The sequence below is a fragment of the Bactrocera oleae genome, chromosome 5, assembly GCF_042242935.1.
Source record: "Bactrocera oleae isolate idBacOlea1 chromosome 5, idBacOlea1, whole genome shotgun sequence".
Lineage (NCBI taxonomy): Eukaryota > Metazoa > Arthropoda > Insecta > Diptera > Tephritidae > Bactrocera > Bactrocera oleae.
The window spans coordinates 30,238,697-30,262,702 of NC_091539.1; the positions used below are offsets into that span (position 1 = coordinate 30,238,697).

The 24,006-nt window shown below is 33.6% G+C and overlaps 2 protein-coding genes and 1 long non-coding RNA gene across 8 annotated transcripts; 1 reads left to right on the forward strand and 2 right to left on the reverse strand.

Moving 5' to 3' along the window:
• Positions 1 to 2,271: 2,271 nt before the first annotated feature.
• Positions 2,272 to 16,611, reverse strand: bbx (bobby sox). Of its 5 annotated transcripts, none has more exons than XM_070109889.1 (4): positions 16,464 to 16,611; positions 3,935 to 5,060; positions 3,794 to 3,875; positions 2,272 to 3,735 (listed from the first exon to the last, which is right to left on the reverse strand). In XM_070109889.1, the coding sequence occupies exons 2-4, from the start codon at positions 5,005 to 5,007 to the stop codon at positions 2,485 to 2,487; spliced, it is 2,406 nt and encodes an 801-aa protein (XP_069965990.1). In that variant the 5' UTR covers positions 5,008 to 5,060; positions 16,464 to 16,611; the 3' UTR covers positions 2,272 to 2,484. The 5 variants fall into 5 exon arrangements, with proteins under 5 accessions (XP_069965990.1, XP_069965991.1, XP_014093057.1 ...); XM_070109890.1 differs by lacking the exon at positions 16,464 to 16,611 and adding an exon at positions 16,191 to 16,423; XM_014237582.3 differs by lacking the exon at positions 16,464 to 16,611 and adding an exon at positions 10,041 to 10,170.
• On the reverse strand, positions 14,419 to 22,113 carry waw (Translation factor waclaw). 2 transcript variants are annotated; one of them, XM_036371965.2, is made up of 8 exons: positions 21,952 to 22,113; positions 21,548 to 21,893; positions 21,263 to 21,481; positions 20,939 to 21,207; positions 20,319 to 20,806; positions 19,673 to 20,118; positions 19,427 to 19,607; positions 14,419 to 14,543 (listed from the first exon to the last, which is right to left on the reverse strand). In XM_036371965.2, exons 1-7 carry the CDS (start codon positions 22,008 to 22,010, stop codon positions 19,482 to 19,484), a joined length of 1,953 nt encoding a protein of 650 aa, XP_036227858.2. In that variant the 5' UTR covers positions 22,011 to 22,113; the 3' UTR covers positions 14,419 to 14,543; positions 19,427 to 19,481. The 2 variants fall into 2 exon arrangements, with proteins under 2 accessions (XP_036227858.2, XP_014093060.2); XM_014237585.3 differs by lacking the exon at positions 14,419 to 14,543 and adding an exon at positions 18,682 to 18,869 and having other exon boundaries at positions 21,952 to 22,112.
• On the forward strand, positions 15,203 to 18,870 carry LOC118682633 (uncharacterized). Its single transcript, XR_011396461.1, has 2 exons — positions 15,203 to 16,226; positions 16,456 to 18,870. It is a non-coding gene; the product is annotated as an uncharacterized lncRNA (long non-coding RNA).
• Positions 22,114 to 24,006: the final 1,893 nt, after the last annotated feature.

Here is a 24,006-nt window from a genome sequence, read left to right on the forward strand (position 1 = left end):
AATAGTACTTTCGTTTGAGGGGCTGGGACCAGAAAAAAAAAACAACGAGGAGCAGTGAAATGAGCAACGCGCATGCCAACGATGTCATTCTCATGGGAACAACAACAAATACCAAAAATTTGTGAGAGACGGATAATGAAAGTGGAAGAGTTAGGAAAATTTTCACCTCTTCAATTATTTTTGGGTTGCAAGAGTTATAAAAATTCTAAAACGACTGACTTTGGTGGAAACAATAACCGTGTGCCAATTAGAATTTAAGTTCAAATTATTTCACCACACTTGGGAATTGAAATCTATCTAAACAGCATTTAATTTAATTATTTGTGGCGACCAGATTATATTATATACCGTTAGTGCCAAGTTTCATTTCCTGCACCCTTTGTGAGAACTGTGATATAAAGTATATTCGTCTGTCGAACGGCGACCTCTGCTGAAATTAATTAAATTATGATGATCCAATAACATGTTTTCATGATTTTTTTAATAATAATAATAATTTACATACATATATACTCTTATAATTTTAATTCATTGAATATCCATATTCCAAATGTGTTAAAATATTTCTGGAATACTTTCTCTTCGACGCTTCTGTCCTTGCGTTGTTCGTAAGTGGCTATTTCAATTCCTCAGGGAACACATAAGACCTATTACATATAAACCATTTTTAAAATAGTAAGTGCATTTGCTTGAGACAATTTTCGTACTTTCTGTGGAAGCTTAGCTTAGATTAGGTTAAGAGGGCGATCCTAACAGGATATCTCACATGGACAGCTTTAAACGTCGGGCCGTTGTTTTACCTAAGTCTCCTATATAATAGATCATAAGACCCTCATAAATCGACAAAGCGCTTTGAGCCTTGCCAAATTTGTTAAGGGGCTAATGCCAATATCGGCTATGTCTCCTGGACAAGCTTAAACGTGAGTAAATAGTATGTAGATTTCATGCTAAAACCTTCTATGGATTCATTACATTTAAATAAACATGACTTAAAAGTCGCCGTCCCTACATTTAATTTCTAAAAAAATTTTCTACTCCAGAAACACGTGTTTGTATTGATGCAAAATGGCCTATATTTCAGACGATAATAAATACTAACATGAGATGAATCAATTCGCGATATCTCTCTATCCGTCTACTTTTCTATCCTTTTTACTAGGATAGCTTGAGCGACCTTAATCAAATTTCGTAGGCGAATTTGTTTGCATTCCTGCAAAAAGGGCGATCCAAATTCGATTGATCTTACAATGTATATCGCTCGCCATATAAGAATCCTTAATCCTTACATTCTTACAATATAAGAGTGTTCACCGGAATCAAGCCTTTTCTTACTAGTTATGTCTGAATTTCCAGTATATTAGGCAATTATTGAGAAATATTAAGGAATTAAAGTCGAAATGATGAAACTTCATGATTTTGTTAAAAGCTATCTTAGATATATTTCTGTGTCTTCTACGGAACCCATTAAAAGAATAAGTAAATATTACCTCGAAATTGGTCTGAAAATCGTAAGAGAACAGAGTAGAGGTTAACATAAAAAGTTTTCACCAAATTCGAGTGAGGAATACGACGAAACTTTTCATTAAGTAACCTAATCATTGAGATATCAAAAAATATTGTGTATATCAACATTTTATACCCTTTTTTATTATTTTCTGCTACGTCTCGGGTCATCATTCAGTTAGTAAGTTTAGGGAGTTACTTTCCAAACATAATTGAGTCATGTATACATATGTATATGTTTGTATAAGTAATGCAATTCTCTCTTGAAGTTTACTTTTATGCAAACTTGTACAAAATTGTACTTGAACAAACCTAGGTATTGTTCGTTAGATTTTTGAGTTATGCAATTGGAAGTTTTCATAAGGTTTTTGGATGCGTTTTGAATTAAACTAATTTTAAGTAAGTATAAGAATTGGGCTCTCTTGAGAAGTTTAACAATTTTCTCAACGGGATAACATCGATACCAGCACTGAAACTTCTCGTAAACGTATTCACTCAAAAAAGGTTGAGGTGTACTCCATTTGTTCGCTTATCAACAATAACAACAAAAAAAAAAACTTGCGTCGAATAAAATTAATTTTCTTAATTAACAGGACTTATGTCCTCTCATAATTCCCTGGATGTTGCCACGATAGTTGGGTCTTCGTTTCTGGAACGATTACGGATTTTTATCCGGCAATTTTGTAATGTTCCTCAAAATTACTTCGTACATCTTTAACAATAAGAAAAATAATATCATATTACGAAGAAAATCTTCTGGAGCAATAATTTGTGAAAATACAATATAATTAAGATTTTATTTCCGACTTTATGCTAATAGTATTAAATATAACTTTTGAAAACAATAACAATTTTTATTACTTCTACAAACTAAGCATATGTGAAAAAATGCAACAAGTTGGTTGCATTTTTAAGATACAATTTCTTTTTGGTGCTTATATGGTTGTGTTAGTGGATAGTACAGTGATAACCGATTGGTGTTTAATTTGTTAGTTCGGTGCGATTGGCAGCGACCTCGGCCAGAATGAGTAAGTCTGAGGTAGACGAATTATCATTGCATAAATTGCCAAAAATGTTGACGTTGGTGCGCTGATTGTTTGCTCCCGCTGCAGCCGTGGAGTTTGCGATTTCGCCAAATGGCAGACATTTTGATATTGCGGCATCTGGTGATGCATTGAAGTAATAACAGCCGTTTATGGTACTGAAATTCTTAGGCAATGGAATAACAGACGCGATTTCATTCTCAATCACAGTGACGTCGCGTCTGGTGATGCTCTCTTTTCGCGCTTTACGTTTTTGACTGCCAACAGCCTGCTGCGACGGTGCTTCCCGACTTCTGTTCGGACACGATACGGTTGGTGCGTGTGTTATATTTATTGCCCCTGAATTTTTATTGTTCACTGCATTGTTTGAATGGCGTTTCTTCGATGTGAATTTCTTTTTTTTCTTCGTATTGCGCTTGCGCTGTAAGTAAAGATCCAAACTGAGTGCTGGCAATTCCTTAATTTTGTCTTCCAAATCGAAACTTGACAGATCGTTATTTGATTGAAAACCTTCACCGGGGGAAGTTTCAGTTATTTTAATATTATTTCTAGATGTCACTAACATCGTACACATGGACGAGAAATGATTGGTGCTATCAAGCGAAGTTGGGTTAGAAGTGCTCGAAGGAGTCACAATGTGATGAGCGTAACCGTTGAGATTGCTTTGTAATTTGGGTGTTTTCATTTTCTTTGAAACCGCTGAAATTTGCCCTGAATTAATAAGTTCTTGATAGATCTTTCCTTTGCATGCTCTTGATGTTTTCTTAGGCAAAATATCATCTTCACTCCCATTACTGGAGAAGCTATTCTCACTTAAGGGGCGATTTTTGTTCGATTGCACGCACTCTGTGCTGCTGGTGGGTGACATGTAATCATTCAAAAACTGTGATGTCTCGCCCAAGGCCTTCTGTAATGCATTCTGGTTCGCATTGCAGTTGTTGTTGTCGGTTTCGCCATTAAACAGATTACTGAGTTCACCCATTTGTGCTTCATCAGCTAGTTTAAAAAGGTGATTGTTGCCGCTCTTCGTGTACTTTGCTAGCACAGCACCGGCGCTCATCAAAGATTTCATGTCGTCTTCCGGTTCCGTGCTTGTATTGCCTGGGCGAGTGTTCAAGGTGCGTAGTGGAGGAGCGGGCAACTTGTACCATTTGAAATTTGGGTTTGCGTTAAAAAATGCGTCTTTATTCTAAACAAGTTTTTATATTATTATTTATTTGGGATTGCATTGAGTAAAGTAAGCATACCTGTTGTGCCAAATTGGTAAAGCATTTCTTATCAGTGCCATCTAAGGAAGCCCACCAGTCACCAAGTATCTTGGTGATAGCCCTAAAAGATAGGTACAATAATTAGTTAGTTTAGGAGATATCAGCCGCGCACATGCTCACCTATTTTCCAAAGATCTGTACCGTTCCTTGACAATGGCTCTGTGGCGTTTACAGAATATCAAGAAAGCATTCATCGGTCGGCGCGCATGATGGTCTGGTGTGCTAGGCATCGCCACTTCAGTTGTTTCATTCGGCACTTTGTGCACAGTCTCTACATCAACATTTAGTTCAGTCTCCTCCGTTTCCAATCTGGTGATTTGCATATTAAAATCTTCATAGCATTTCACTCGCTTTGCCGCTAAATTCTTGCTTTTCCTCAGATAACGTTCGTAGTTGGTTGCGGCATCATCATTGTTGTCATCCTCATCTAAATCCTCATCTTCGTCTTCATTGTCCTCCTCATGTATACTGCTATTGCTACTTTCATTCGAATAGCTATAACGGTCCATCTTGGCATAATTGTGCACATCTTCGATGCGGTGAAAGGCATTTTCTTGGTAATCAGTACTATAAATGGACGCCGTGCGCCTATCGGTTGAACCCATATGAGCAATGACTCCGCGAACTGACTTTTTCATGCTATCATTGACTAAGTCCTTATCACATTCTACATTTTCGAATGTATTTGGGAAGTTACTAATATTATTATTATTACTGTTGTTGTTGTTGTTGCTATTATTATTAATATAGTTTTTGCTGACGCTGCACTTGCTGCTGCTATTTAAACTAAAGGCACTTTCTTTTCTAATTACGTTATTATTGTGATTTATTTTAGTTATACAATTTGGCGTAGTCCGCTCTCTTTCAGTGTTTAAGTTGTGATATTTATCATAAATCCATTGATTGTTGGGATGTGTTTGCAGATGCTGGACATGTACACGTTGCGACTGCATGTGAATGTCTTTGGTCTCGGCACTTTGAATATCACCTCTGGGCTTATTATCGACGGTGTAAGTGTAGGGATTAATAGAGGTTTGTATTGCATATGACGTAGTAAATCTTTCGCCGTCACTTTGAGGTATTTTCGAAGTGTGTACTAGTTTGCATTTGTCCAATGGCACTAAACTGTGTGGAAGTATAACTTTACCATGGTTTATTACATTAAAGTCAACTGTGTTTGCGCTGTTGATCATGTTGTTTTTTTAGTGTTGTGATTATTTGTAAGAAAACTTAAACTCATAACGACCTGTATTTAAATGAAAAAATGTAAGTAAATTAACAAGAATTCTTAAAATATTATAAAATTAAAGAAAATAAAATAGCGTATTCCGTTAGCGGAGGAAACATTCGAAATTTGCTCTCATTCATAGCGGCTTTCAATAGTAGCGCAGCAACTGTCAAAATTTTTTTTTTCAAATCAAGAGAATCTTTTTTGTAACCGAAATTACATTCAAACCCATTGTATTATTATATTCCACATATTTCCTTTATTTCCTTGCTTAACAAATTCAAAATTATAATCGATTTAGTTTTGGGCAAACAATTCCCAATGCAAATATTGTAATACAAAACATTTACTTATTAATAAATTATAAAAAAAATTAATTTTTTTATATATGTACCTAATATGCAGTATATATAATGTGACTATTTATTTTTTTCCTCAAGTCGGGACGCTGTGTGAATAAAAAATGCTTGGTATTTTTTAACTTATTATTAAAAAAATTAAGACGATAGAAATAGAATAAAAAATTGACTTACTTTGTACAAGAGCAATATGATAACAGTACAACATATTTGTACATAGTAATTATGTAGTAGTATTAATGCTTAGCAAACAAGAGGTCTACATTTATTGTACTACGTTATTATTCCATTTTTGAATTTATCTCAAGTCTATGTAGTTGTTTTATATTTGTCAGTGGAGCAAATCAGTTTGAAAATATCAGGTTTAGTTTTCAAGTAGGAATTTAGCTAATTGCATGATTTTTCGATATTAGTCTTAGTAATCAAAATGGCTTTCAAAGTTTTGAAACTTGTCTGAGTTTTTTCGCTATTCCATATTTTATTCATTAGGGACAATTCTCTTTCGACAGGTGCATTACTTCCAGGCATACAAAGAACATACTCAATATTTATGCGAAAATTTGTGCAGTTGATATTGTTAGCAAGAAAGTGTTTGAACAATTCCATCCAACGGTCTTCAGTAGCAACATTGCCATCGTTCCAGCTTCTGATCTTTTCATCTGTAACATAGCTGGTAATAAGCGAAAATTCGTGAACACTGCCGTATCTTGGTTGATGTTAATAAAACCTTGGACAATAAGCAAGTCTTTAACGTTTTGTACTTCTGACCAAGAAGGCACTTTTGTCAAATTTGACCACTTAAACACCACTAACTGTTTGTTGTACTGACACCATTGTTCTAAATGTTATTTACTTGTCTTATAAAATTCGACAGCAACGCTTTTTATATCTTTCACATCTACAACAACGCCGTTTTCGTTTAATTTGCTAGCAGATTATGAACTGTCAGAGAAAGAAAAATTAAGTCTGCTTTAAGTGCTAAGTTTTCTCGTAGACGGCTAATTTCATTTGCAGACTCTGTCGCTGACACCTTTTGCCCCTCGATTTTTAAAATAACGTCATTGAAAGAAGCTGCCTGTGCGTGTAAAAAATATAACCACAACTCAGAACATCTTTAAAATGCATTAATGCCTGCTATCTTGTTTTACTGTAACCCAACAGCTTCTTATATTCTGTATCACTGGAATCACAAATCTCTTTCAGGGCTTCTACTGTAGATATAGGCTCTACTGTAGATATAGAAGAATGAATAGATTTTTACAATGATGCAGTCAAAATCAACAGGAAGACAATCTGCGGCTGTTTTTATAGCGTTGTGAACTACATGAGCTGCACATCCGATTCCAATGAGCTGCCTTCCCACCCTTTGGTTCAGTTTTGCGAAGACATTATTAGCCCCTTTTCTATTCTTTCCTCCAAAATTGCAATTCGTATTGTCCCCACAAAATGCAACAATTTTCTTGACCAAATCATTAGCACATAATACTTCCATCAAATAGTTGATAATTAAATCAGATGTTTCTCTTGGCAGTTCTCGAAATTCTAAAATTTTTACCTCTGTGCAAAAAAGTACCTTACTACAACGGGAAATAATTTTATTGATCCATAGTTGGAAGCATCTGTTGATAAAGATATGAAGTGGGCATCGCGCAGCTGCTCTTTTAGCTCCTCCATTGCCATAGGCGCCAACACATTTACAATTATGGTCTGTGATTTCGTACGGGCATATCTAAATTTTTGCTCGAAGCAAGTCTGAATTAGGTTTGTGGCACAATCATTCGAACGAACACTATGGTTTTCTTGCACCGTGTGGTATGCCCAGGCACTCTCTGCAGCAGCTAAGTATATCTAAATCTTTCGAAAACGGCAAATCGTTTCTTTTAAAAAATGTTGCACTGACGAACTTAAAGCGGCAGCTTGCTCAGAACGCCTGTGTCTTTCAGAGCGTAAATGTTTCTTAAAATCGCAACCGCCGCCAAGTCCAATATTAAAATCACCACAACACTTTTCGCACGTAACAACGGCTGACCCACTTCTTTGTTTTATAAAAGGGCACTTATTTTGCAAAGTTATATTAATAGTACACTTGCGTTTAGGCATTTTTTTTCAATATAATGCTCACGAATTAATTTTAATTAATTGTTTTTTGGCAAAGTTGACAAATTGTAATATTGGCAAAGCTGACATGATCAGCTGTGGTTACAGAGTTGTCGTTATGAGACGTTTCTAAAAAAAACTGGAAGATTTAGTTTGTAGTTTTGGCGAAAGCGGGACATTTACAGTCTCTTAGAGGACAGTGGGACAGACAGCTTCAAATTGGGACTGTCCCGCCCAAATCCGGACGTATGGTCACGTTAAGTATATAGGCATTTTTACCGTATTATATATAATTGGTCACTTTTTTAATAAAAAACAATTAAATATATATGCATATATTAAATAGACGAAATATAAAGTATTAATAAAAATTTTATACAACTCGGGGTTTTAATTTAAAAACTTAAAAATTAGTAATTAAATATTTTGTTTTTTAAATTGAAATTTTTTTTTACAAGAGTATTAGTATCATGAGCGAGTTCATCAGGTTGATGTTTGTTTTCATTATACAAAAATCACATATATTTGTGTGTTAAGAAGGGTTGCAACAATATACATAAATTGAAGTATTTATATATATACGATAAAATACTCCCAAGGTCAATAAAGCAAAATATTTCATTAGTTTATTGAGCGATAGATATGGAGAAATTTTTGAAAAATGTCGGTATGACTGGGATCGGAATATAAAAATGAATTCGGTATGACTAACATTGGAACTAAACTGTTAGCTCTACGCCCAAATCTAATGCATAAACATAAGTATATACATACATACATATATACTAATATTTTTTCTATTTTACTACAGTGCACTAGTAAGTTTATTAAATAGAAAAAAATATATTGTACAATATAAGGGCGGCCCAAAACATTTTATCGCCCTAGGCAAATGACAAATTCTCCGCCTCTTCTAAGCCTATTTTGCCTTAACAACAAATTTTATAATTTTTGAAAATTATTCAGGTCAATTTATAAAAAAAAAATAAAAAAACATTCATATTCCAAAGGTGTAACATAATTATTTAAATAATTTCGTGCCTTTAATTTGGAAATATAAGACACAACTATTTTATTGTTAAGAGTTTGTGCCACTTTATTTTCAATTGATAATGTTGGTAAGCCTTAAATAAAATAAAATAAAGAAAATTTGCGAAAAATGCCGCCCAAAATTTCTTGCATCCTATGAAATTGCCTAACTTGTCTATATGGACAATATAAATAAATATAGTATATTATCATAAATATTTTTGAAAATACATTGCCTAGAAAATGAAGTAGATATCTATGTATGTATGTAAAAAGGGTTTAAAACAATCATTCATTTCATCCCACTTTTAGTGCTCTAAAATTCCTCGAAAAAACATCGAAACATAATTAAATTCGAATAAAATTTTCTTCGCGGGTATTTATCGTTGTGTTTCTCAACGCCCCCTCATATGCTAACATATAAGCTGTTACCACTCTTTACCAGTCCAAATTCCTAAAACATTGTCTAGGCTCATAAGTATGAATCAATACTTGGGTTATGGAATATTCCGAAGAGCAGCTACATAACCTACAAGTATTAAATGTAATACTCAATATCGAATAGTTGAGTTTAACAAAATTTGTTAAATAAATAATTATTATTTTATGAAAATAATAAAACTCTCATGAGCGCTTTCAATGTGTTGCATTTTCAAAGCGGTAGTGTCACGTCAATAGACGAAATTGAGCGCATTGATGGCAACGCCACGGGAAGATATAAGAGAATAATTGCAAAGATCTTGTTTACAAACATTGCCAGCTTTTAATTTATTCCTACATATTCACATTTGATTTTATATATATATATTTGGATCATATACATACATGCATATACATATATATGGTATATGGACGTACACCTATACACTGTTATCCACTCCTCACACACAATTCGCAAGCTTTAATTTTAATAACATACCTATACTTGCAAAGTAAAGAGATGGTGGCGACACAGGTGAACAATTTGTAGCTTTTTGTGTTGCGAATTTTTATGAAATTTTATTATAATTCCGTATCAATTGTTCAAAAACAAAACCAAATATGCAGAATGAAAATTACTCCTTCACATCAATTTTTGATCAAACATTTTTTTATGAAATTATTTGTCACAGCAATATACACGCAAATGCATGTGTACGTATGATATGAAACATTATAGAAATGCATGGAATTAAACGAAAATCTACGTAACAATACGTTTCACTAACACTGTCGAGGTCGAACTCTGAATTTCGATAGTCAAAATAAAATTTAAATATTTACACACAGTCCATACACCATTGACAACAAGCAAACGCAAATAAAAAAGACGCACTTCGGCCACAAAAGCTGTGTGGAAAATTATCGCCAATTTTTGCTGAGCACAATCTCACCGCTTTCGATTTTCATAAGTGTTGGAATGCTTTCAATTGTAATTCATTTAATTTATTTCGAAACATTGCACATTTTCGATGCTGCGATTTCGAGAATTTTCACTTTCAGTTTTTACTCAGTAATTAAGTTGACTTCTTACTTTGAGTTTGTAGTGAACGATGGTGGTGTCAGTGGCGGGCTGGGCCGTTGTTGCTGCTGCTGCTGTCGCCTCTCCAATGCGCTACGTGTACGGTCTGACGCTGTACGCAACTAGCCCCAATCAGCCAGCGCGAAACGATTTCAGTGGCTCTCCACACACACACTGTCTCACATACACACACATCGACACCTCTGTATGAGTGGGGTACATCAGTCGAGTCTCCCTCTAAACGCACACATGGATATTGTTAAATATAAATATTGTGGCTATTCAAAGGTGTTGTTGCTGTACTTTATGCTTGAACTTGATTGCTACAACATTGTTGTTGGGATTATTACTTATTACGTGCATATTTGTGTTGTTAGAATACATTAGCAAATGGAAAAGCTTTCCAGAAATGTACTCTTAAACGTATCATACTTGAGCTCAAATCCTCATACACACATACATATGCATATATAAGTGTTGTGCACAACAAACATGTAAGTAAGTGCGTCTGAATGTGACAAATAGGAAAGAATAAACGCTGGCGTAAAAAATACATTGGCTTTATCAATAAAATATTTGAACGGAGCTGAGCTGACAAAATGTCGCCCACAATTATATCGGATTGTTGATGAGCCATAAACATTTGTTTGCTTCAAAATCTGTGATCGATTGTTGTTACTGTGTCAATTCAAGAGCTAAGGTCAAGGGCTAACTGCAACTCTTTTGTTTCGCCCCAAACTGCTCACACTTTAAGCAATTATGCCAACACATCGGAGATGTCTGTGTTTTTTTGGAAAATTTAAATCTGTTGAGATCATTTGAAGTCACGGTTTATTCATAATTCTTTACCTTTTGTTAACATTGAATAATCGCAGTGTAGTCAATTTTGTGAGAGAAAATTATGCATTTCTTATCTTGCGTTTTCAACGCTGGTTTAACGGCTTGTTATTATCATTCGATAGACAGTAAGGATGAATTCTATTTTAAAGAACGTTTAGACTGAGTTGGAGAGGAACAAGACAGGTGAAGAAGCTGCGCAAACTGTTGCTACAGAGTATAATAGTTATGTTCATGTAATGGTATGTATCACCTAAAACTAATCGAGTTCGATATAGGATTATGTATGTATAAATGATCAGGATGAAGAGACGAGTTGAAATCCGGGTGACTGTCTGTCCGTCCGTCCATGCAAGCTGTAACTTGAGTAAAAATTGAGATATCTTTATGAAACTTGGGCGTAATCGGACCACTACCACGCCCACAAAGCGCCATTAATCAAAAACAAATAAATTGCCATAACTAAGCTCCACAATAACATACTAGACTGTTATTTTTTAAAAGTGGGCGCCCCCTAATATGTTTAATGTGCATACCCCTACACCGCGAAAGCTATACTAAGAAAATTCACTGGGAACAAATGTTTTTAGCCCCCCTATCGACAGTGTGAAAATGGGTAAAATCGGGTGACAACCCCGCCCACTCCCCATATAACGGTACTGTTAAAAACTACTAAAAGCGCGATAAATCAAGACCAGACCGCCAGAGACATTAAATTTTATCCCTGGGATGGTTTGAGATGTCTTTATAGACATCATATCTTTCGATATGCTTAGCCGATTTCAATCAAATTCGGTACATTCTTCTTATATTTCTATGTTATTGTGCGAAAATGAGCGAAATCGAATTACAAACACGCCTACTTCCCATATAACACAATTTTAGATTCTATTTGATGCTTTCACTTTCCACTATGAAAATCAAGCAACAATGATTATATCGGGGTAAAACTTTGCGTGAATAATGCGTTTAAAGAAAGTATGTCACCTTGTGACTAAAAATTGGCTAAGTCGAACCAAAACTGTTCAAGCCAATTGGTACTAAATATGTGGACCCCAGTGCCTATAGTTGACTTTTTACCGAAAATATCAATCAAGGTGTGAGATATATAATTGAAATTCATATTATAAAATAAATAAATGAAACTCTTGATAATAGTATGTTTTGTGTCAAAAATGGGTAGAATCGGATCAATACTTCCTTTAATATAAAATTTTGCCAACAGCTGAAGTCATTTCCCAGGCTTTGGTCCTTGCAAGTTGCGAGAGTATAAAATATTCGGTTACATCCGAACTTAGAACTTCCTTACTTGTTTACTTAAGTATTATACTTTCCCATACTTCTGGCCAACTCTTCTCAATTCTCACATAGTAGTTTTTCGGTTGGTTACTATTCGCTCATTCCAGTCCGGATTTCGCGGGTTTTCCCCTAATACATACTTGTATATTTTATATGTATTTAACTATTGTGTAATGGATGAATTATGAAAAAACCGACTATTATCAAATCTGCCTTCAAACTTATTTATCAAGTGCATTTCAAGTCATTTTATAGTGTGATGTGCTGTACTTTCAGCAATGCTTGTAGACCATAATATTTACTTTTATTTTATTTTATATAAAATCATATAGGAAGGGTTCAGTTGAAAATATTTATATGTATTCATAATTAAATAATTTTTTTACACAAAGTGGATGTGTTCAATTTATGTGAAAGCTCTTTTTTGTGTACATATGTATGTATGTATAGCTATGCTATGCTTAAATCAGCTGATAGTGTTTGCGATCGTTTTTTCGTTGATGTTTTCGATACATTTTTTTTAAACAAACTCCCTTTACTTCACTTAATTTTTTAGGATTGGATTCCGGTAGCATTTGTACCAGTTTCTTCACTTCGTATTATGTCAAAAGATGGACTGAAATATTGTCTTTTGGTAACAGCAAACATTGTTTTGATTATGTGAAAAGTTTCCGTAATAAGTGTCGCGAAGCGATTCTGCTGCTGATGACCGAAGAGAGGATAGTTCGACGAAACCCTATGTAACCATAGAGATATAAAGAGTAGTGTATTGCTTTGCAAAGGTGCGAAAGAGAATTCGTGTCTCTTAGTTTGGGAGCTTTCTAATGATTTGTTTCTATTGCTATTGCTTTGGGGAGCAAGGTTCTTGCCAGTTGCCAGTGCATTTTAATGTTTTTATTGTTTTCCTTTTTAACTGTATCGGTGAAAATTTCAAGGTCATGGGTACTTGTAGTAGTCGTATCTTACATTGTATACAACTGTACTAGCTTTCTGGTTGCTGTGTCGGTCGGTTGGTAGGTTGGTGGGTCGGCAAGTTGACTATAGGGATGGTTTGTTGGCTTCTTGTTTGAGGTCGTCCATGCAGATATGTATGTATTTCGTACTCGGCAGATCTCTGCCGGAGGGATGGCATTAAAAAACACACACAGATTATAATGTTTGTTATTGTTAGTTGTCTGTTCACGGTCAGGAAAATTCGATTTACTTGCCAAGAAAAAAGCTTTAGTTATACAAAATGTTGACTCGATCATTAAAACGAGTTAGTTATTTCAATTTTACATATCAATTTTTATTTGTATATCTAAATATGTAAGTATTTGTATATATGTACATGAATGCATTTGATCAAATGTTGTTGCTGATTATTTAAGATGGGATTATATGAAAATAGATAAAGATAAGGGAGATAAAAGGCGGAAGTTCAGATGGCCGCTGGTCAAAGACTTCCCGACGAAAACAAAGTATTAAACAAAGAAGAATTATATTTACAAAATATTTTTTAAAAAATTACATAAAGTTCAATGAAATTTGCACTTTATATCCTGCTAGTATTACATATACTTTATGTTCAAAAATGTAGCCATATAACGACAAAGCGGTGAAGGTGAACCATATTTAATAGTTGGAAATAACCGCAATACATTTTACGATTGAATGAAAGTCAATGGAAAAAAATTCCAAATTCATTATTAGGGTGGAGCGAAAAGAAATTTTTTTTTGGTAAAATTTGTAGAATATAAAAAAAAGAAAATTTTTGGAAAAAAAACTCAATTTTAAAGTAAATTCAGAGTTAAAATTTTAATTTCGTAAAAAATACTTCATTAATGTTCTAGAAGCTGTGAAGAGTCCTCTTTCTGGTCAATTAAAAGTTATCAGCTTAAAAAAAAATTTGTGGTCATTATTGAAGTTTTAAAAAAAATCTTAAACGACAACATGCTTTCCTTAAGCGTTAAAATAAATTGTGAGTCAAAAACCGTCAAATTCGAAATTTTTCATAAAAATGTAAAGAGTTTAAATTTTAACTCGAAATTTACTTTAAAAGTGAGTGGGCCGCCTCTAGATGTTAAAAAAAATTTGTTTTTCCAAAAATTTCCGTTTTTCATAATCTACAAATTTTACCCTCAGGCTAAGCAAAAATAAAAATAAAAATTTTTTTCGCTCCACCCTATTCATTGTATCCCATAGGCATTCTACTAGTGAGAAAGTTCCTTTATTTCTCGTGTGCTATTTCACTTTACTCTTTTGAAAACTTACTTTTTTTTAAACTTTTAATTTCTTTAACTAGGGTCTTATGACAGTAGCTACAGCCTTATACGATGAGTACGTGGCTACCACGCGGAATACTGGACACTCCTCATAAATGGAAACTTTTGAAAATCTCTGAAAGAAATGGATAGAGGAGACCGACCAAATAATTAGAAAATTATATTCAACTTAATTCAAAAATGTATGTTCGTGTTTGAGTTGCAATACTTGTATAATAAGAGGACCTTCGGATCCCTTTGTCTTGAGTATGTGAGTAATGTTTGATGATGATGGAAATGCCCTCAGTGAAATACGATTTGATAAGTTTGAGAAAGATTACATTAAAATAGATCCGAAACCCAGTCAAATAGGCGATAACCTTAGCAATATTTAATAGGTAAGAAAATTTCCCTCCGTTATTTTTTTTGGTTCGCGTTTGACGGGAAATGACGTTATAAAAGGGAATAATATTGAGAAAAAAATCAAAGAAAGAATGATATACTAACATAAAAATGAAAATAAATTTGATTAATTATTTAAATTTTAATTTCACAGAAACTATTATTAATGTATGAATATATTTAATAACAAGAAAATAATCTTTTGTTGGAAACATCGTTATCACAACACGTCGCTTTATCACCTACTTAATAAGCAATTATTTCGACTATACGTTAAATGCAGTTATTTGTATATGATTCAAATATTCCCCCCTACAATCTTCTATTCGTTTCACTGAAAGCTTTTCATTATCAACTAATAACTAGACTTTATTTCCAGATTTTACAAAAATCTTTGCGCGTTTATTTAAAATTTGCATGCAAACTTGACAGTTTGCCTACGTTGCCTCTTCTCATTCTTTCTTTTATGACGTTGCATGTCACAATCTTGTCTCTATCATTTTAAGTTATCATAGGCGTAGACTTACTTATTACTAGAAATAACAGATATCAGCACCAGATACTGTATAGATATAACATACATATGTATATGTATGCATATCACACTTATTTTTTGTTTTATGAAATTTACTTTATAGAGCACTGCATACAATTTTGTCATGAGTAATCCTTGTAAAGGAACACTGACCTTTTGAGAAAATTACTTCGTCTGGTAAATTAATAACGATTAATTTCATAATAACCTCAAACTTATGAATACAAATACATATGTACATCCATACACAGGTGCCTAATGATATGTTTGCATAAATGTAGGTGAATTTCTCGTTTTGTTATTCAACGAATACACTCTATACACCAAACAATTCTCTTATTAACGTCATTGTACAAGTGCACGCATACACATTTTTGTCACTGTATTGGTGCTTGCCTGCTTATTGTCAGCAGTGTAAGTGTGCACTTGCAATTCATTCAAAAAAAACAAAAAACAAATAAATATTGTTCAAATTCGCATTTTCGAACATATCAGTAAAAATATTTAATTTTTGTTGGTAAATAGTTCGACCAAACTGACCCCCTTAACAAAAGCTCATTTTACAAGCGATTGCGGTTTACGATTTGGTTAATTTAATAATGTACAATATATAAAAAGATTTGTAGCAATTGAGATTGTGTACAATTTTGCAATATATAATATGTAAATACATACATATGTACATACATGCACACATGTGTGAAAGGTCTTTACAAACACACATATATTTGTATATAAATATGTGTGTATACTTGTATTATATAAGTGTGCGTTAGCTTTTAATGAAGATTAAACATTTACTTCGATATTCAACACAAGAGTAACTGCACTTTGCTTTCTACAAACCTGAATGAACCCTTCCGGAATTAACTAAATTAAGGAGTAAACTTCCTGAGTTAATTTAATTTTTATGTGATTAAACGGTTTTGATGCTACTGAAAACAGATCAGCTGTGCATTTAGACTTGCTAAACACTATAACTTTCGATTTTTCATTGTGCTTTCAAATAATGACACCCGCTGGGGTTTTACGAAAAGTTTATTATTTTAAAATTATTTGTTTACTGCAAACCGAGTTGATAATTTAAAAAATGTAAATTGTTTATTTATAGGTACCCACATCAACAAAACTTGATTTGATCCAAACTGTCCCAAACAAAGCTACACTGCAGGCGTACGTATGGGACCGACTAGTTGCGATATCAACGGATCAAAAATGCTTACTCGTCATGTACGTTTCACATCACAGCGAAGAGAACAGAAACGAACCAAGTAAACAAAACGACTGAACCGAAGGAGAAAAAGATAAAAGCATATTAGGCACACCGAATTCAGAAGTGCACTACATGGCCGTTTAACTGAGTAATCACACACATGTGCTAATCGCCTGTAGGCGTTCAATATTAAGCGATATCTAAACTATTGTTTGTTTTGTTGTTGCAATAACTGAAACATTTGAAAACGTTTCTTCCATAACAACTTACCTGAACCTGGCAAAACTAGCCGCAATTGTAATTTAATAGCTACAAAACTCTTTGATTCGAAAGAGCGCTATCAAAATGTGAACGATTTAAAACTTGTTAAATCTCTTGGGTATTTATAAATTAAAATTGGTATCCATTTACTGGATGGAAAAACTTTTTAATATTATATTCTAAAATCGAAGTGAATATACTAGTTAAAAAATTCTAAACAAATTATGTATTTACTTGTTGGACACTTGACACTGTGTTCGTGTCACTCGCTTACAAAAGAAGAGCTGCTTTAATTTGGCGTGATACACCCTCATCTTAAAAATCTAAATATTATGTGTCTCAATTAAAGTCATCGCCGTTTATAGGGTGCTGTTGGTGGGCACAATTTAAAAGCTTGTTTCTTGCTTTCATCGCTTTATTATCTATCCTCTGTTTGGTTGTTCATTCTACTCAAGCTTGCACACATTTTTTGCGTGTGTTGGTTCATGCAAATGTATAAGTCAGGGATTTATGTGTTGATATTGGTGTGTGCAAAGATTTTCTGCCCTCCGATTTCTTTTGTTGAAATATATATTTTGATACTTAGATTAGCGCAAAAGTTATAAATTAAAATAAAATAGTGAAATTCTTTTAGACTTATGTTAACTTATAAGATTATTGTTATTAATTAAAAGTACAATAATAATGGAGGTAATAATTTTGCTTTGTTATATTTTTAATGAATCTCTCTATACATTTATCGTGGTGTTGGTGCCCTCATGAGACGTCAACAAATAAAAAGCTCCACCAGCTGTTTTGCACAACAACAGAGTATTGGTGCATTCACCAAAATTGTAAACAAACGGTCAGTTAGTATTTGTCATTGAACAAAGAGCGCCACGTCCGAAACTGAGGCACGAAAGTCTCTTCTGCTCTCCAATACCAAAGTTATTGGGTTCTAGTGTGAGTGGAAATTTGATTTTGGCTATGTGTGAAATCATTTCTGCATGAAAGTGTGTGTGAGATAGATTGTATTGTTTTGTAGTTACATTATACATATTTTATTTATTTCTGTAAAATTCTGGTTTAAATTTAAACCCAATTTTAACAATGACAAAAACACACAAATAGAAAGAGAATGCCTGCAACAGCTGTGACAATACATGAAAATTGATAAAAAGATGGCTTATCGCACTGTTAAAGAACGTTTTCATAAATGTTTGACTATATATAGAATATATATATGTGTATGTACATGGTAATATATTTTATTGAAGAAGCTGCCTGATGTTTCTTTTTCGTACTAGTGATAACAGCTAGTGTATATTTGTACGACATGAAATAAAAATGCTTTGAACATTAACTTTACCATTAGGTTATTAAGGCGATGTTTTAATATATACAATAGATACTTCACTAAATATTATTGTCAATTAAAATGTAATTCAATTTCAATATTTCTATAATAACGCTATGAAATGTATTTCAACTTCAAAATAATTATTTTTTAATCAAAACAAAAAAAACACGAAAACACATTTTCATATGCTCATAAATTAAGACAGAGAAAGAGAACAAATGTATAGCCCAGGCTATCACTGCTTTAGTTAAATCTTACTCCTGCTTTTTCCCTTCTAAACACCTACATATCTTTTCAATCCACCTTTAAATGACCTCGATCAACACATTTAAATTCCTGATTAGGGCTTTAACAATCGCTACACTTAACACTCATGTGTCATGTAATCTACCTAATTTAGCAAGGTTAATTGTATTAATTATATAGAAGATGTAGTTAAACACAACGACCTTGACAGAACTAAATAAACAAAAACGACATCATTACGATAATACCTTAGGGGCTACATGAGCAAAAACGGCATATTTTCAATATTTTTTTTATGTAAAAAATATAATATTTTATTCAAACTTTTTATAATTTCTAAGATACATATTTTACAAACATTTTATGAAATTTTTAAAGAAAAATATTCAAAACTTGGCCATTACGACGTTATTTTCGTAAATCCCTCGGAAAAAAGGTGCCTCTGCGTTGACAGCAGAACTTCTTACTAGATCATCAAAAGTAAAAAAGAAAAAAATACGTGCTTTAATTAAGATCATAAACTAGGACGCATGGAAAACAAACAGAAGTGAAAATGTCTCGATGTTTTTTTTTAAGTAGTTATAATTGAACAAAAGTAAACCTTTGTCAAGACCTTGTAAGTTATATCTCGAAGACCTGTGTAAAATTGACCGGTCGAGTAGTTCGCCAGAAATTTTGACAATCGACTTTGAGAACACAATTTCGAGAAAAACGCGTTTGAGTGACTTGAGAATTTAGGACAATATTCTAGAGATGCAATAGAATTTAATAAGATAATAAAAAAAAATGTTTTGTTTGAAGCCGTGAAAGCCATGTAACCCCTTAAAATGAATAAAATATTGGTAAAACTCTTCAAATTACGAGAAAAACGCGTTTAAGTGACTTGAGAATTTAGGACAATATTCTAGAGATGTTATAGAATTTAATAAGATAATAAAAAAATGTTTTGTTTGAAGCCGTGAAAGCCATGTAAAACTTTAAAATAAATAAAATATTGGTAAAACTCTTCAAATTACTACCCACCAGAAAATAGTATCCATTATATAATTTCTATGCAGATTATTTGGATTTTCATTCACTACCGCTTCAACACCTTTATAAAAGTCTCATGTGGTACACGGATATTGGCAAACATTCTCATTTTCTTTTTACCCTCCGCTTGTTGTTTTAAAAGCTTCATGCGTCGGGTAACATCGCCTCCATACTGTGAAAATAAGAATAATTTAATAAGATTAGTTACTATAATATATTTTAGTTATATGTACTCACTAGCTTGGCAGTAACGTCTTTCCTGTAAGCTTTTATAGTCTCTCGCGCCAGCACTTTTTCTCCCACACAGGCTTGTATGGCGATTTGCACCATCTGCCTTGGTATAAGCTCCTGCAATTTTGCTACCATTTCTCGGGCGATAGTTGTTGCTTTGGAAACATGCACAATGCGACAAAACTCTTCAACAGGGCGACCATTCAGGTGAATATCCAATCGAACAATATTGGTTAGATGATATCCGTGATCTTCGTAATTGAAACTAGCATAGCCAGAGCTTATGGACTTCAGATGATCATTAAAATCTAATATGATTTCACTTAACGGCAATATGTATTTCATTAAAATGCGATCGTCATCTATGTTGACTGATGATTCTTGTATCCCCCGTCGATCCACACATAAACTAATTATTTGACCAAGATATTCAGTGGGGGTTATTATGGTTCCTGAAAATATAATTAAAAACTTGAAGTAAATTGGTCGCAGTCAATTATCACTTTGAAATATTTAATACAGTAATAATAAGAGATGGACAAAATATAATAATAATAATATAATATATTGTATAATAATAATATAAGTATAGTAAAGAGTTGTAATCGAATTACATACAACGCTTAGGGAAAAATAGAAAATACATAAATACCTTTCACCAGTGGTTCGTAGTATTCCTTAACATTGAAAGGTTCTGGAAATAGTCCAGCATTTGAAAGTTCCAAACACTCTTTTCCCATTTGCTTTATCATTCTCGGGTTCTTTAAAATGATTCGGTATGTAACGGATGGTGCAGTAATAATTGGTTCCGTTCCATATTCTTGTTCTAACCGTTGACAAAATACCTCCATGTGAAGTAAGCCGAGAAAACCTAAGCGCCATCCTTGACCCAAGGCTGGACTGGAATCGACCTTTACTGTGACCGCCGAATCATTTAAAACCAGTTTTTCAATGGCGCCGCGTAAAGCCACATGCTTGGATTGGTCGGCGGGATAAACGCCTGCAAATACCATTGGTTGCTGCGGCTTAAACCTAATTGCAGCTTTAACACTTTCATTTTTTAGATGAATTGTGTCTCCAATAACAGACTCTTTGCTGTTCCTCATATTACAGGCAATTAAGCCTACTTGTCCAGCGGAGCTGCGTGTTAATATTAAAATATTAATTCCATTAAAAAAAAATCATATCAGTAGCGTATCATTACATTTGAAGTACTTTTTCAAATAGTCAAGTATGGAAATTTTATAACCATATTCGTACAAGCGTACTCACATTGTTTCGATTGGATCCTCCTTCGGACGCAATATGGTTATGCCTTTAACCGGGTATGACTTTTTTGTAATCATCGATTGGATTTCATGCCCCACTTTTAGTGACCCGTTCAGTACATAAATTAAATTTAAAGCACCACGATATTTGTCGAACCTGCTATCAAATATTAAAGCGCGAAATGGAGGATTGCGATCTACTTGTGGTGGTGTAATTTGTTCAATGACTCTGTCGAGAACTGCAGGAATACCGGTTCCTAATTTTGCGGAAATCTTGAACATTAACAATTAAGTTTTAATATATTTTGCTAATACCCTTATATCTTACCTTTAGTACGTTGTTAGAATCGATTCCAAATAAATTATACAAGTCTTTGCACACACGTTCCGGATTAGCATGTTTAATGTCTATTTTGTTTAGCACTGGAATTATAACCAAGTTACGGATTTTCGCTAAATAATAGTTGGCTACAGTCTGAGCTTGTACTCCATGGCAAGCATCAACCAGTAATATAACACCATCGCATGCAGCCAGAGATCTCGAAACCTAATAAATGTTCCCCAAAAGTGAATATAAGAATGGTCCTTTAATCTAAAAAGTTGAATGTTTAACCTCATTTGCGAAATCCACATGACCTGGCGTATCGATCAAATTTAATAAATATTTTTCATTCTTATATGTGTGGAAAATTGAAGCGGTCTGTGCTTTAACAGTGATTCCTCGCTCCCGTTCAACTTGTAAACTGTCTAAAACTTGTGCTCCTGAATTCAGGGCTATCGCACCGGTTAATTCCAATAGCCGATCTGCTAAAGTACTTTTCCCATGATCGACATGCGCGATTATACTGAAATTCCTGATACGTTCAACTGGAATATTGTAGAAATCTTCAATCTTGTCACCGACATCACTAAAGTTGCTACATTGTCGTCCATGTGACGTTTGAAATTGAAAACCTTCACTAAAGAAAACGAAAATCTTGTAGCGGCGAAACGGTTTCCTATTGACTCACTACTTACCCACGTCTAAGACGAAAAGTACACAACTTATATGATATAGTAAATACTCGTTTAAACATGTTTATTTTATATATATCATTTTTATATAAATTTTTATGCGGCGATACAGTGTTAAACCTATATTAAACAACTTCCCAAGTAATCGATTGTAAAACAGCTGTTTACCGAAATGCCAAATTTTTTTAAGGGTTGCCAAAACCTCAAAGGCCTTACGTGACAGCATAGAAAAGATATCTATGCCACAGAGAACACTTAGCTTTCAGTGTTGCCCTCTCATAAAAAGGGCGACTGTTGCTTGGCGTGAAATGTTGCCCAACATTTCGCTAAGATTCGCGTCGAAAACTTTTTATGTAAACGTACTCATGCAAAAGCGCGCATCGAACTTATCTGTTCGTTCATGTGAATTGGCCATTAGAAGGAAGCTAATGAACCACGCACATATAAAGTTTTTCACAATGAATAAATGCAATTGTAATGTAAAATGAAGGATTGCTCAAGAAACACTGAAAACTGAATAACCCAGTAAATTGCGACTACCCAAACTCCAATACTATGATATTACCATGACATTAAACACTTGAAAATGTTGCAACGCATTGGCCATTTGCGTAAAGACGAATATAGCTATCACAACAATACATGAGTTTATGGTAGTTTTGTCAATCCGGCCCTTAGAAATTCAAAGAAGCTTTAACAGAAATCTCAGGTTGCCCTACAGGGTACTTAACATATATTTTAATCGATAGTTGACTTGCAATTCATGGTTTCGAGGAATCATGTACATACATACATACTTTTGCAACATTTCGTATCAGAGACAAGCATTTTATGAATATATAATGGCGAACCTAATGTAAGAATTTTGTATTTAATGCGATCATTTTTCTGTCTATATTAAAACGAACCTCATCCTCTGGCTTCACCAGCTCATTTTATTTCAAAGCTACAGATCATTGATTCATTATCATTTTAATTTATCTACCTTCTCCAAAAAATCATTACCTACGCTACAGTTACACGATCAAGAACTTGTTTTTATGTTGATCACACAAACTAACTATCAAAATTGACTTAAATTGAAAGTTGTGACGTATGTAGGCTGTAAACCATTTGATATTCAATATTAGATTCATAATACCGTCGTCATGGAAACTGCTCGAATATCTTTGAATCAAGATTAAAAATGCATATAGAATTACAAACACACATCTTAACGAGATGCATACCTATGTAGAATGTGATAACAGCAATTGTAAACTAATTGGGTACAAAAATATATTTGGAAAGAAACCCATATGTGATATATGATCTAATAAAATCTGCGCTGCAAACCGGTTTTGAACCGAACCGTTTTTATTTTAAAGTGCAAAAACCGAACCGAAAACTTATAAAAACAAATGTTTCGGTTTGGTTGCTTAAAAATGCAACCCTGCTACACATTTGTAAAATGCTACAAATATGCTTGATAGCAACGCCATGAGTTGTCATTCATTGTAATTTCACAATCGTCAGAAGTTTGGGATATTATTAAAAGTGATTAAATGTTTGTGAAATGAGTTTAATTCGGTACATGAAAGCTTTGTTTATGACAAGAAGTCTAACTCAAGTCAGTGTAAATATTGTAAATTTAAACTGAAGGGAAAGCGCACTGAAGATTTGACGAGACACATAAAAAGAAAACACGCTGCCATTTCCGACAAAATTTTTGACGAAATTGAAACGCATGAAAGATTCCATCCAGAAGAATATTGCGAAAAACTTTGCGATCAAACCATCGTCAGCTACAGTTAGTGTTGCAAACCAAGATTTGGTAGATGGATGCATCGAACTAGTCACAAAAAATAGTCGTCCACTTAAACTTATGGAAGACAGCGGGTTACGTAAAATAATAGATCTGTTTTGCAAAGCTGTTGGCATTGCAATCAACCACTAAAATATAAAGGAAGAAATCTTAAAAAGGACATTCCACATTCCACGTTTGAAGAACTTGAAGCAGTCTTTTTAAATCATAACTCCATAAGTGTCATCGGGTGTGCTCCACATACCCTAAATGTA